The 13,717-nt window shown below is 37.9% G+C and overlaps 1 protein-coding gene across 12 annotated transcripts in view; it reads left to right on the forward strand.

The window, feature by feature from the left end:
• PARD3 (par-3 family cell polarity regulator) overlaps positions 1 to 13,717 on the forward strand; it is a 445,695-nt gene that overhangs the window by 170,546 nt on the left and 261,432 nt on the right. For all 12 annotated transcript variants that reach the window (XM_054273679.1, XM_054273683.1, XM_054273680.1 and 9 more), the window contains exon 4: positions 8,066 to 8,244. In XM_054273679.1, coding sequence (XP_054129654.1) covers positions 8,066 to 8,244 — 179 coding nt within the window. The remainder of the gene's footprint in view (positions 1 to 8,065; positions 8,245 to 13,717) is intronic.

A 13,717-nucleotide genomic window follows, 5' to 3' on the forward strand; every position in this document is an offset into this window, starting at 1 on the left:
CTCACAGGAAAGCTCAGTGGTGGCCTGGGGGCCAGAAGGGGTCATGGCATTGGCAACCACAGCAGGTTTTCTGTGACTAAAAGTCACTGATGAAAGAATTGTACTGTGTATTATACACATTTAAACATTTCTTGTTCTTCCCAACTGAACTTTTTAAGTTACAATTCATTGTTGCATCTGTATTTTTTCTCTTCTATCCAGTAAAACATTGCAAACTTCTTCCTTCTTTTCTGAGCCTATCCAAAGCATTTGGACCATAAACGATCAACAGTTTTCATAGCACTGCATTATGTTTAGTAACAGGAGGAATTTTTCCATTAAGTTTCAGGGGATGTTTCAAAGTTGTGGTAAGAAAAATATCTGCCAGCTTCCTTCCTGTGTCTCAGAGTGCTGAAGTTTAATCAACTCAAAGCAGCCAGGAATTTGTTCCTGTCACTGTAAACTCTGGCTTGCACTGTAGAATGAATGAAGATGTGTAATACAGTGTCTTCATTAAAACATAACTAAATATCAGTCATAGTATTATTAGTAATGAAAAGTGATCTCTAATGAAAGCAAAATAACTTCAACAGCAGCAAGACTGATGTTTCCTACTGTCACACAAACTGTTTGAAAAAGTAAGATGTAAATTTTTTGCGTAAATTTTGGCATCTGGGGGACTAGAAGTGCATTTTTCTTCCATGTGTAGCAGTAGCATGAAAATAGGTGAAGAGGTAATCCAGGATGTTTTAAGGAAATAATGAACAATGTACCCAAAACCTAGAGACTGTAGCTCATTAAAATATACTGAAATGCAATTTTTTGACAGAGATGAGTAGAACATTTGTAAAATCTGACATTTTTGTCTTGTCTTTTGGCATATAAAGATATTTGCATTTTAGAAAAGAGCCCAGAGAAAAGAGACAGAGAGGGTGAAGGTAATTAAATTTTAATTTCAGTTTTAAAGATCTTTCTCTAATTAGCTTTAAAAGTCAGTGTCTAAGTAAATTGAGTTTCAGGGTGCAATCATAATTTTCTTCCTGGATCCTAGTATTCAAAAGTAAGAAGAAAGAGTATTAGAGAAAGAGAAGGAAGATTGTTATTTTAAAGGCCTTTCAAGATAAGGATTTAACATTACCTCATTATTAAAATATAACTGTGGCAGGTTGTTTTTTTATTTCTGAATTTCAAAGTCATCGAGCAGTCATGGTTGGGGAAATGAGAAACTTAGGTTCTATTAAAAGAAACTGAAAAATTATACCAGGGAAGTAAAGACTTTTCTTCTTTCTTCTGCTTTGTAGCAAGATCTCTTTTCAGTGGCTTGCTTGCGTTCTTTTCTGTTTTCCATTCTTCCAGTTTTGATCACAGACATGCTAACGTACTGTCCTATGTTTCTTAAAGGTGTGCTAGCATGCAGTGGGCTCCTGTTGGTGTGTTGTACATAGCCAAGTGTCTTTTTTCTGCATTTGTGTGATGGCTGGGGACAGACTTTGCTGCATTCTTCTGCCATCTGCCAGACCACGCTGTGTTCTCAGTGCTGTGGCCCAGCCCCTGGTGTGGCTGCCTGCCAGAGCTCCAAATGTGTGGGGCACTGGTGGGAGGAAAACAGGCTAATGGTGACTTGTCATGCTTTAATGTGCAAATGATTATAAATGTGCCATTTTAAAACTAAAGATACAAGAAAACAGAGAATATTTGATAACATTGAAAATATGTCTGTGAGAAGTACATAAGCTGTTGTTTGATGATGAATTGCTAGAAAAACAACTAAAACAGTTGGTTTCTACATGAAGTAGTTATAAATATCTGGAGTTGTGTGAAACAATGATTTTTTCTATGTAAGAGCTGTAGAAGTCTTGTTATTTAACCAAGAATTCTGAATGTAGAAAATTTAATTTTAGAAGTTGATCTTTTTATGCATAAACATATTTTCAAGTAGAGAAATGCTAATTATCTAAACTATGTCACCTTTCTTGTAATTCTGAAAGGGAAAGCCATGAATACAAAATACTTTGCATTTGCAGGTGAATACTGGGTAATTCGTGTAGTATTTGCAAATGTTGAAGCATTTGATAGAAATTTAAGTGTCTTGAAATGTGACCATAAACACTTCATGGATTAAAAACCAGCAAAGAAATCTTAAAAGTTGGAGGCAGTCTTAGTCTAGAGATTGTTGTCCAATAGGGTTTTGTGAGTCTTCCTGTCACTTTTGGTTTTATTTAACATCTTTAAATCTGAAAGAATCAGTACTGTAAAGAGTATGTTAATTAAATTTCTAGATGTTAATAGACTGGGAAAATAGAATAGCATGAATGAAGCAAGGATATATATAACCCAACAGATATGTACTACACAACTGAATACAGTTTTATTCAGCCTGAATAAATAGAAAATAATGTATAAGGACATTGATCTAAACTGAACTTATATTTTAATTATCAAGACAGATGCTGAAGCAAGACTACGGAAGACATTTCAGGATTTCTTTGGATGTTCTGGGTTGATACCATGACAGTAAAATACCCAAATATGATTACTGCTGACTATGTATTAGCATCAAAGTTCAGAAGATGACAGGGATGATTTAAACAGCACTGAGGGCATTTCATAAAAGAAATACACTATTCAGGGTGCCTTCTGAACAAGTTAAGACTGGAATAATATTTACAAAAGTGAACAGCAATAGTGACTTAAAAGAGGCAAAGGTTATGTGCTGTGTAGCACTGTTTAGGGGAGATTTGAGAGGTCTGTGACATATGAAAAGTTTTTTTTAAAAGGGTGGGAGTAACTAGTGATAGGAGGATAAACTTGGGGAGAATAATACAAATAAACAAATTCTGGAGATTTCAACATTCGGAAGTGCTGAAAATGATTTTTTTTTTTTTGAGTGGATTCCATGAGGGAGAAAAATACTGCTCTGGGCCATGAGGAGAAAGTTGGTGGTGTGTGTATAAATAAATAAGTGTATGTATATCCTCCTCCTTTGCTGTGACGTTCAAAAGTAAGTTTTTGAAAGCACCTACAACTGGTGGTAGCTTTGCAGTGCCCCTGTTTTGTGTCCATCCCAGCTGCCATCTCCCTGTAGTGTGCCTGTTTTCTTCTGCAGGACAGATGGTGTTGTCTTCCCAGCAGTGCTTCTTCACCTCTTGGAATGGCTTAAGGGTGTTTTTTCCCTTTCATTTCTAATTCAAGATATCTACATTTGATTTGCACTGTTTTGTTAATCTTGTAGAGAAGTGCTGGCTTGTGTTAGCTGCTGCTAGGGTTTAATGTAGTTTGGAGATAAGTTCACAGTCAGCTGGTTTTTGCCTCCAACTATTTTTCTTCTGTCCACAGTCAAGTCTACAACAGCCTTGGTGGTCTTTGGAAGTTACTATCACCTTGTTTTTAGAGGTTTGCAAATATGAAAGTTAACTGATAGGGGAATTTGAGCTTTTGAATGTCATAGGGGGTGTTTGGCTCTTGCTGTGTCCAACTGAGTGGAGCAAGGAGATGAACTGAACCTACTGAAATTGGAACCAGAACTCCAGGAGCTGTGCTGGAGTGTGAAACTCAAGGCTAATCTAAATATTTTTAAAGATATATTTCAATTAAATATAGACAAAGCCTTGTATTTCCAAGTACTTCAAGCTGAAAGAAGCAGTCCTGCTTTCCTCAGCCCCAGGATGACCCTGATTCATCCTTTCTCTTGGGCTCCAGATGAGGATTTGAGCAGAATGATGAGCTGGATGGGTGGTGGAGACAGCAAAACTGTTCAATTTATGTCTCCCATCCCCGGGGTGGTTTTTTGATGCTGATGCAGGACCTGTGGGTGTCTTGTGTATACAGTGCACCCTGATGTACATACATATCTGTGGGATCACTTTCAGGAACTCTGTCTAACCTGAGCAGCTTTTTTGTTAAAACCTACTTTTTCCCACGGAGTTTTCTGGTTTCACTGATTCATCATTTTCCCAGAGATGTCTCTTAGTGTGTGGAGAGAGAAAAAAAATCCTCTTCCGCTCTACTCATCTGTCATGAGCCTGATGGTCTGTGTGAGATGGCCAGAAATGACTCTGAGATCATTTTTTTCATTTCTGTGCCTTAAATCCACTGCACACCAAATTGCACAAACTGCAGTGGCACTGGGGAGCTGAAACCTTCACAGAGTAAAATTATGTTTGCCATGCTATATAAATATAACTATGTATTTTTCTAGTCATGCCCTCCAAGCTGACATCCAAGAGGAAATTGGGATGGGAAGGTATCTATTAGCTCTGCTCTGGGGGACCACCATCCATTGTGCTGAGTGCCTGCACACAGGGCAGCATACTCAGCTTTATGGATGAAATTTGCCAGATCCTCAAATACTTTTGCTCGTGAGCATATTTGAAAATCAGAGAAGGTGATGACCCTTTTAAAATAAAAATGGAATTGCTGGCAGGAAGGGAAGGTACAACTCTGTGTTCTTTACATTTAAAGATGGTTATAAAATGTGTATTGGCTGTTTTTATAATTTATAGTGAAACTGCTGTTGCTTTTAATAAAATAAGACTCCCAGTCAGAATTTAATGATTATGAATGTGTGTTTTGTTATACAGCTTGGATCTATCCTACAAATAACCATCTTGTAGCAGAATTCTGGCTATATACGTAACTCAATGGGATTCTCGGTCAACATAATTCTTTCTGAAGTTGACTCTTGGTTGAATACTTCAAGTCCTTGAATGTGACTCAAGAGCTGCGTTAGTGGTAACTTTCAGGATTTTTAATTTAATTTTTCTTTATTCCTTAGACTTTTAAAACTTCCTGTAATTCATTATTAGATTTACCATTTCAAGTGCTTATTTAAAAGGCACCTTAGCTGCAGAAGCAAATCAATATTTACAGTGCATTAGTGCCACAGAGAATTTGAAGCCTTGTGATTAGAGTTCATTGCTGTTTTATCCACTCTTCAAAGAAACCACAGACTTCAAACAGTATCAGCCATCATCCTGGAATCAGTGACATTGCATCGGTCCCATGCGTACTTTATCTTGTGGTTTAATTATTAAGTTCTCTTCCTTTGATTTTCCTTTTAATATTTCAAAGTATATCCTCTTCAAATCTATACATTCTAGTCAAATTCTGTAAACTAGAGGATTTTAACCAACAATATATTGGTTTAAAAAAATTGTTCAATATATTCTTTAATGTTGTTTTAATGGAGAGGAAACAGAGTTGAAGAGAATGCAGGAGATGTTTCCAGCTTGTGGTTAACAGTGTGAACAAGATTTACTTTTAGATTAAGACCCATTGACCATTGCCAAGCAGCATGTGTTAGAGCCAGCTCTGTGTGCCTGTCCCCTTCCAGTAATAAAAAAAAGGTAATGCTGTGTGTTTGTTTCTTGTGAACTTGGGAAGTACATAGATGTAACAAACACAAATTTTTTGTCTTCTATAATTCACTTTATTGCAAAGTTTCCTTTGTAAAACAAAACACTTCTCCTTAGGTATGGAACCATTTCTATAAGAAGAGACTAGAAGAGATGATTTCTACCTTCATATTGGCAGAATACTGTTAGTTAAAAAGATTTGATGAAATGTTCAGTAAATATCTGAAAATATCTCAATAGCTAAACTTATTGAAATGAAACTACTCATACTAAAGGTGGCTCATCTGTGAGTAGATTTTGTAGAGAAGCTTCTCATGTTAATGTTCTCTCCAGAGCATAGTAATATTTGGGAATTCCTTTGTATAATTGACTACCTGTATTTTGAAGAGTCTCTACTCACCATTGTGCAAACTGTCAGGTTTTGACTACAAAGCAGAAGCCAAGGCAAAGATAATGGCTTGCTCCTCTCCAGAAATGCTGGTTTGATTTCCTTTCTTTCTTTGTTGGCAGTTTGGCTTCTCTTCTTACAGAAGTTCACCCAACTGAACTTTTGTTTTGTCAAGCAATTTGAAGAAGAAGTGTAAAAATACAAGAACATTTTGCTATCACTGTGCTTATATATAGACGTACAAGCATAAGGAGCAAGTGAACTCATGTTTGAAAATTGTAATTCTCTGTTGTGGGGTGGGTAGTGAAGGCAAACATGATAATGTGCACGGGCTGCTGCTTGGAACAGATATAGATTGGTATTCTTAAGTGGCACTACATACTAGAGAGCCCCTTTGGCTCAGGCTGATCTAATAAAGGAGCAAGTGTGCTGGAGGCTGTGCCAGCAGCACAGCACTGCTGGGAAGGGGTCACTTCATCCAGTGCTGGGGCTGCAGCGGAGCCACCTCTGCTCAGAGAGCTCCTGGGGTTTCATAGGGCACTGGTTGTGTGTTTGTTATGGGGGAAAAGGAGATGCTTTGCCTTCAGCTGCTTCATGAAAGCTGAAGTAGTTGAAAACAAAGCAATCAAGGAAAGACCCTCTATTAGAGTCTGTGAGTATATACTGAGAAATCACATTCTTAGTAGACTTAACTCTGCCCATTAATACTTTCCATCATAATTAGTAATCTTTCATGAAATGTTCCTTCAATTAATTCTAGTTCCATTATGCACTTAGGTGTATATGTATAAGTAAGCGTATATATGTTTAGAAAAGAAAGTGTTTTATTTGCTGGAAATTACCTTTTGTTATGAAAATTAAAAATAAAAAAATTGAAAGCAAAGAGAAATAGTATAACAGTTGTGGGGAAAAAACCCCATTAATTCTTTGTTATTCTTGTTTACCAGAATGAACATGAAATAGATTGACTGTTTTGGTGGTTGGTCATGTAACACTTGTTTATATCTCAGCAGCAGGAGTCCTTGTGGATTAAAAAAAACTTGCATGTTTTCATTGTGTGGCATGACTTACTGTATCTTTCAGTGTATTCATAATGCCCTGCAGAATAAGATTTTTTAAATAATATTAAATGTAACATTAACATGAAGCTATTGTTGAGATTGAGACAAGTCGTTTAACAAACAACTCCTGTCACTGTGTTTTCCTGTTAGTATTGCCAGACCTGCACCCACAGTTTCCTTGGGAACTGTTTCATTGAAGCATTAAAACCCAGTCCTGGTTTTTATTCTCAGCTGTTGCCCATTGTGCCTTTCCCACTGACTCAACTGCTTAGGTGCCATTGCTTTCACCTTTTTCCTTTGCACTTTGCATTCAGAGTTCTCAGTGCTGCAATAAAGAAAAATAAAACTGATAAATCACAGCCTCTCTGTTCTGATGCTGAGTGGGAGAGTACTAAGAGGTCACAAATTCAGGCAGTGAAACTTCTGTTTGGGCAAGGAGAGGATAGATGTGTGGGTATTTGCTGTAGGATAATAAATGAAATTGGAAAAAATTAAGTTCTATTTCAAAAGAAACTAACTTTAATGTGCCATTAAAGTTCCAGAATGGATGTGACCTCTACATATATTAAGAAAACCTTATCTCTTTCCAATCAGTCTACCGTCCTGCTGCATCATTTTTTACTAATGAAATATTTTTCTCCTGTCAGTCACGCCAGCTGCAAGGCTGAGGGAATCAGGGTTAATCAGCACAGATCTTGCTTGAGCTGCCAGGAAGAGGCAAAGGAAGAATGCAGAGGAGAAAACAGTCTCTTCCATAAGTTTTGAGAGGGAAATGCAGAGTATATTGTAGAAGGTCAGGAGGCTGCCTTGGCTGGCCTGCAGCTTCCTGGCAGCACGTTGTGCTAGCAGTGCCCAGCCCTGGCGGTGGGGTGGGGGAACATTTCATCCAAGTCCACCCCTTGCTTTGCCACCAGGCTTAGCCTGCTTGCTCTTCAAAATACCTATATGTCACCTTAACCTCCTGGTTGTTCAAGTCCATGTTGCATGTTTTTATTTTGCACGCTATCCAACAGATAGCTTTGTGCTTGGAAAGCCACTGAGCTGTGCTTGGTTCAGAGGGATTGGTTTTCCCTTCCTTTTCTCCATGTGCAGCCAAGCAGCAAGGCTGTGGTTTGAGGGACAGACCTTGTCCTTGAGGAGCTGTGCTGAGGTCAAGAACTCCTTGCTCTATGAAACCACATTTGGTCGCAGCCACCCTTCCAGAGCTTGAAAAAATATTTTTCCTTTGTCAGAAACATTTTAAATCTAGTCAATGTTTATTTACTATCTGTTTTATTTTGCAGATATGCCTCTCCATGTCCGCCGCAGTAGTGACCCTGCGCTGATTGGCCTCTCCACCTCTGTGAGCGACACAAATTTCCCTGCAGAGGAGCCCTCCCGCAAGAACCCCACCAGGTGGTCCACAACAGCAGGCTTCCTCAAGCAGAACACCCCTGGTGTGCCCAGTGCTCATGAGAGAAAGGTATGCTTCTTTCCTCCACTTTAGTAAATAAATTACAAACGTGCATGAATATTGAATTGTTTTCTGCTTCTCTCATCTGCTCCTGGTTTAAACTTGTGTTTTCTGACCTTGTCCACCCAACCCCGTCAGCAGCAGTGAAGTGTTTGAGTCACGCTTGTCCTGCTCTTCCCAGACTCTCAGTGATAACCACAGCAGTGACCCTAAAAACTTGATTTTTGCCCTTAGCTGTAGTTGAATCTATGATTATTCACTATTCTGCAGAGTTTTTATTTTCAACTTTTTCTTAATGCTGGTAGGCCATGTCTGTATTAATTTTTACTGATCTCTGTAGAAGGCCTTATGTCAGTGAATAATCTGCATGCCCACAGCTGGTCTGGTTTGTCTTCCTAACCCAGCATTGCTAATTTGTACTTTCTGAGTCTCTAGTGAATTAATACAAAACACAAATTATTTCTCTCCTTGATAGCAGTCTTAAAAATAAAACAGTGAAATGCAGTGTGAGTATTTTTTCCTTCATTTTTTCAATATGATTTCAGTATCTCTCCATGAATTGCATTGTTTGCTAGAGAAGCCAACAAGAAGCACTCTTCTGAGCGCAATATTAAAAAAATTTGAAGAATCAAGCCCTTTTGTACAATCCCACATTGTCCATAATTGTGATGGTAGCTTGCAGAAAAACTCAAAAGGAAAAAAATGTGTATTTTCTGGTAGAAATGAGTAATTTTAAAAGAATGTTGCACTTTTGATTGCCATTCTCACTACACAGGACAAAGTCATCTTGGAAAATATGCAGCTTAATATAGCTTTTTTTTTTTTTCCCCTCATTCCTGTTAACTCAGTGTAGTATAAATGCAAGCTAAGTCTCAGCAGTCAGGATTTACACACCCCAAATAAAGAAGCCTTTATACCCTGCTAATGAACCAAACTATTTTCAGTGGGCCTTTGGTCATTTCTAAAGAATCTATAAAAGCTCAGTGCTCACAGGCATTGAGGTCCCTGTTCTGCAAAGGTGTCAGTTTAACTTGGTATCATTAAGTTTCTGCTTAATCAGGGTTTCAGGCAGGTAATAGTATGTTTTCTGTCACTTGTACTGGTGTGGCACAGGAGTGTGTGCCCTTTTGTAAATATGTGTTTTGTACTACTCTGATTCAGAGAAAAAAAATTATAATTGATCCATTTGAAGTATTAACATTTTCAGTTAATTTTTGTGAAATGATAATGAGATGACACTTTGTTACTCCACAAGCATAGATATGAAGGGCTATACACAGTGTAATCATATTTCTTTGAGTGTCTGAAGTCAGCAGAAATTGGAAACAGTTGAACAGCAGCTTATCTTTCACAGTAGTCTCATCATTAGTTGTTCAGCATGTGCTTATTCTTGGTTTTTATGAAAATATTTCATGTCTATTGGAGCATGGTGACCAAACTGGAAAGGAATGCATATGATCTCATGTAGGGATGGGAAGCAAGGCACTGCAGAACACTAAATCAAAAAGATTGGAAAGAACTGAAGTTATATTAGTTAGTACAACAGATGCTGATAAATTCTTTTATCATTTTTGGACACTCTATATATTGATCATTTGAATAGAGCAGATAACTATTTTTTATAAGTAAATTGCAGTAAACACATGGAATTAAATAATTGCTTATGCAGTGTGTATTATGAATTAATCCTGAGTTCATTTATGCTAGACTGATTTTTTCTGTTTTCAGTGTCTTGATTTCTTCATGTGAGTCAAGATTTTGTAGCCAATCCTGTTTCTCTTAGGAATCACATTAAGAATTCTCATTTCCTTCCACAGTAATAGCAACAATTTCATTTGTATTATTTTTCTAAATGGTGGCATTTTTGAAGTCCCTGTCACCAGTCTCTTACCAAAGTACTAACAATGAATTTTTACAAATGCATTTGTGTTATTTGAGCAGTAACAAGTCTTCTTTTCTTACATTAGGTTGTTTTTCTTCAGCTACTCGGATAACAAAGAGATGGCTGTGCTTTGTTCCAGACTGTTTCATTGATTATAGATGGCACAGACATTTTCAGAAAAGCAATGAGAACAGTCTTAATTTTCTGCTCAGCGCATTGGGCCTGAGCACCCATATATCTTTTGTGAGTGGTTGGCACTATGTAATGTTTTCACTGCAGTTCTCTTTCTTGACAGCACAAGAACATATGTTCTTGGGCTGAGATTTGCAGCACAGTTGTAGATTAGCAACTTTGCCCCAGCAGTATCTTGCAGAAACATGAAAAGGGTTTCTGGGAGAGTTGCCAAAAGCTTCATCCACCTACTGACTCCAAGAAGTGACATTACTTTCAGCCCGTCACCTCTAAAGAGAAATAATTGACAGGTGGAAACCCTGTCCAATTTTTGGAGGAATTAGCACAGGGGAAGCTGCATGTGTCTGGCAGAAGGGATTTATTTCTCAGGGACAAGTGAGAGAGGACGTCTTACTGGTGTTTGTTTCATTTTGGGTATGAAGAATTTGGAATGGCAGGAGAATGGGCAGATGCCCAAGCTGAGATGAAATGAAGGGGTGAGAGTGCTGCCATGCACAGAAGGCTGTGAGGAGCCAGGACATATGCCAGTAGTTCTGGGCAAACAGGAAGGGAAAAGGGTGCTGGGCAAGAGTAAAAATACAGGCTGGTGGAAGGATCCTGCTGTAACTGTAGTGCTGCCTGTAGTTATGGGGTAAATGAAATGAGACACCAGATCTCCTGTGTCCCTAAGAAGAGAATGACCAGAGAGTGACCGGAATACGCTTTGGAGGGGCCTGAGTTGGTCTTGCAAAGATTTGGATGTGTGTTGAACTTGAGATGCATTTCTGTTATGATAAGTGGGATATTGTGATATGAAATCCTTGCCTTAAACTGAGCGTGCATTCTCATCCATTTTTCAAATAATCTTTTAAAGAAACATATTTTTATTATCAGGATATCATAATACATTCTCTATCCTTAGAATTGGAATCTCACATAATTTCTGCTTTCTATGTTTTTCACCTGTAAGACCAATTTACTCTGGTTTTTGTTCCAAGGTACTCATTTTTTTGCAGAATTATCGATTATTTACAAGTTATTGTAGTGCTGTTAAGTGTACTTAGCTAGGTAATTCCTGACCTAATCCTTCCTATGAATGGTTTCAACCAAATGAATAGGTCTTCCCATCTGTGAAATATTCACAAAATTGGCTCCTGATCACCTCTAGTTGGTAAATTTGCTTCTTGAGATTAATGTTTTTGAAATTGAATGTTAAAACCATTTTCAGATACTTTTGTGTGTGAGACAGACATGTCTGTATTACCTAGTGACTCATAGCTTGACTTAATCCTGTCTCTTGCTTCCTTGAGCCATTCTAATGAAAAAAGAAGAAATCTCTAAGTAGAAATCTTTCTCAGAGGCCTGGAGTAATGCCTGATTTGCAAGGTGTAATTTTGTTTGAATTGTATTGAACTGTGCAGGTGAACAGATTGTACACAGCTGAAGCATATCATATGTGCTTTTTTCCACTGCAGTAAAATCTTTTTTGGTATTGTTGTTTTCTGAATAACTGATGATTTGAATCACATTCTTAATAACTTAGTACCAAAGCCTATTGGGTCAACTAGCTGTCCTTAATAGAAGTAAGCTGCATTGATAAAAATCATGTTTCTGTCCCCTTAGATGTTGTGTTAGTTTTGGAAGAGCGTAAATGCAACAACCAGTTATGCTGCATTTTATAATGACTGTGAATTAATTATCCCATATATTTTCAGTGTGGTTTTTTAAATTTGCGATTCTATTTATGATGAGGAATGACTTATCATTACAAATTAGTTACCTGCCTTGATCCTGCTTCTCTGAAAGACTGAAGGCTTATCTAGTTAACCTGCCTTGCTTAATGCAGGATTGCACTGTGGATAACAGGCTTAGGACAAACTTCCCACTGTGACTTTGCTGATTTTGATTCATATGTTGCGCTGTCAGAGATAACAACATTGGTACAGCAGAAAGAATTGGAAATGTAGGTTAAAAAGGGGAGCTCAAGAGGGAGAAAAATGTTTGTGCATGGGCTCCTGTGCCTCTGGCTGCTGGGTTCACCCACCTGCAGCAAAGCAAATGGCACACAATGTGCTCTGTGGGGTGGATCAGCAACAGCAAGCACATAACTCAGTGTACTTGGCACATCATTTTGTAGTTCCTTTTTTCCTGTGCTTTTGTCTTTGCTGTTTAGTCAGCTGCCAAATTTTTTGCTTATTTGTTGTTAAATGGGTTTGTCCATGTATGTATTTTGAGGTGGAGTATCACTGTGCCTTGTAGGAATAATAATTCTTTCTAGGATATACTTTCTTCCTACATGGAAAGCTAATTTTTTTGGACTCTATAAACCACAGAGAAATAATTTGAAACTTCCTCTGAGTGCCCTAAGTCTCATCTAGCATCAATGACCTTACCTGCAAAACAGATTGTGTTTCCCACATCTCCTGTTGCAGGGAGTTTTGCTGTTCCTGTGGGCTGAGACTGATGAGTACAAAATTTCAGATTGCTGGGTTGCAGGGATTTATATTTATGTGAAAGATGCAATCCTTTCTAATCCTCTTTGTAAACAGAATGAAAAAAAATATTTCTCTAATGAAATGTGTTTAGATAGGAGAAGAGCATGCATACATATTTTGAAAAGCTCCAGCAACAGTGATATTTCAGTTTCAAAATCAAATTTAAAGTGAAAATTAGTTTCATTTACCTTGAAGTCCTTTTAAACACAGCTTAGTGACAATTGTTTTGTCACTGTCACCAAAGATGTGGTGCTTCACTAGAATTGAAGTATAGTTCAGATGATTGAAGGGCACAATATTAAAATTGTGTGTTGGTGTCATTTTATAGCCAGGAAGTCTAAATGGCAGAGTGTAAATCTATTAAATTAACTGGGGAAGGTTGTGGACTAAAGGACTGGGCATCATTCTGAGGGCCTGAGACCAAATTGTTGCTGATGTTTCTTGGGAGCCTCAGTCTCTGGTTTTGAGTCCTTCAGAAGGGAGGTGCTGTGTACCTGGTGAGCAGTATTGGTGAAGTGCTGTAGTACAGGTGAATCCACTGAGGAGAAGTTCAGGATATCTGCAAAGGGCCTGGCATCTCTGTCATGAGAGGCTTTAAACCCCCACATGATGGATACAGCTGCCTGCTTTTAACCTAAAAATTCAGTGTTTTAAACAGAAGTTCTGGGGGATTCAATAGCTATGAATATTTCTTCATCCAGGTATGTTGGAGCAGGGTTTTTTTCCTTTTCAATGAGATGGTCATGAGCTTTGTAATTTCAGATGTGGTTTTGCATAGACTGAGAGGAAGGGAGCATGAACATGGGTTGTCCAAATGCGGTGAAATAAAGTGTTTTAATATGTTAAATGTTACAGAAGAGAGATTAATGGAAAGTCAAGAAAACAGAAGTTGTAAACATCAGTTTTCTTCCTTTGTGATAGTAACTTGTTGCTG

This window comes from Melozone crissalis, unplaced genomic scaffold (genome assembly GCF_028551555.1).
Source record: "Melozone crissalis strain CALT ecotype California unplaced genomic scaffold, PUWL_Pcris_2 ptg000016l_1, whole genome shotgun sequence".
In the NCBI taxonomy this organism is placed as follows: Eukaryota; Metazoa; Chordata; class Aves; order Passeriformes; family Passerellidae; genus Melozone; species Melozone crissalis.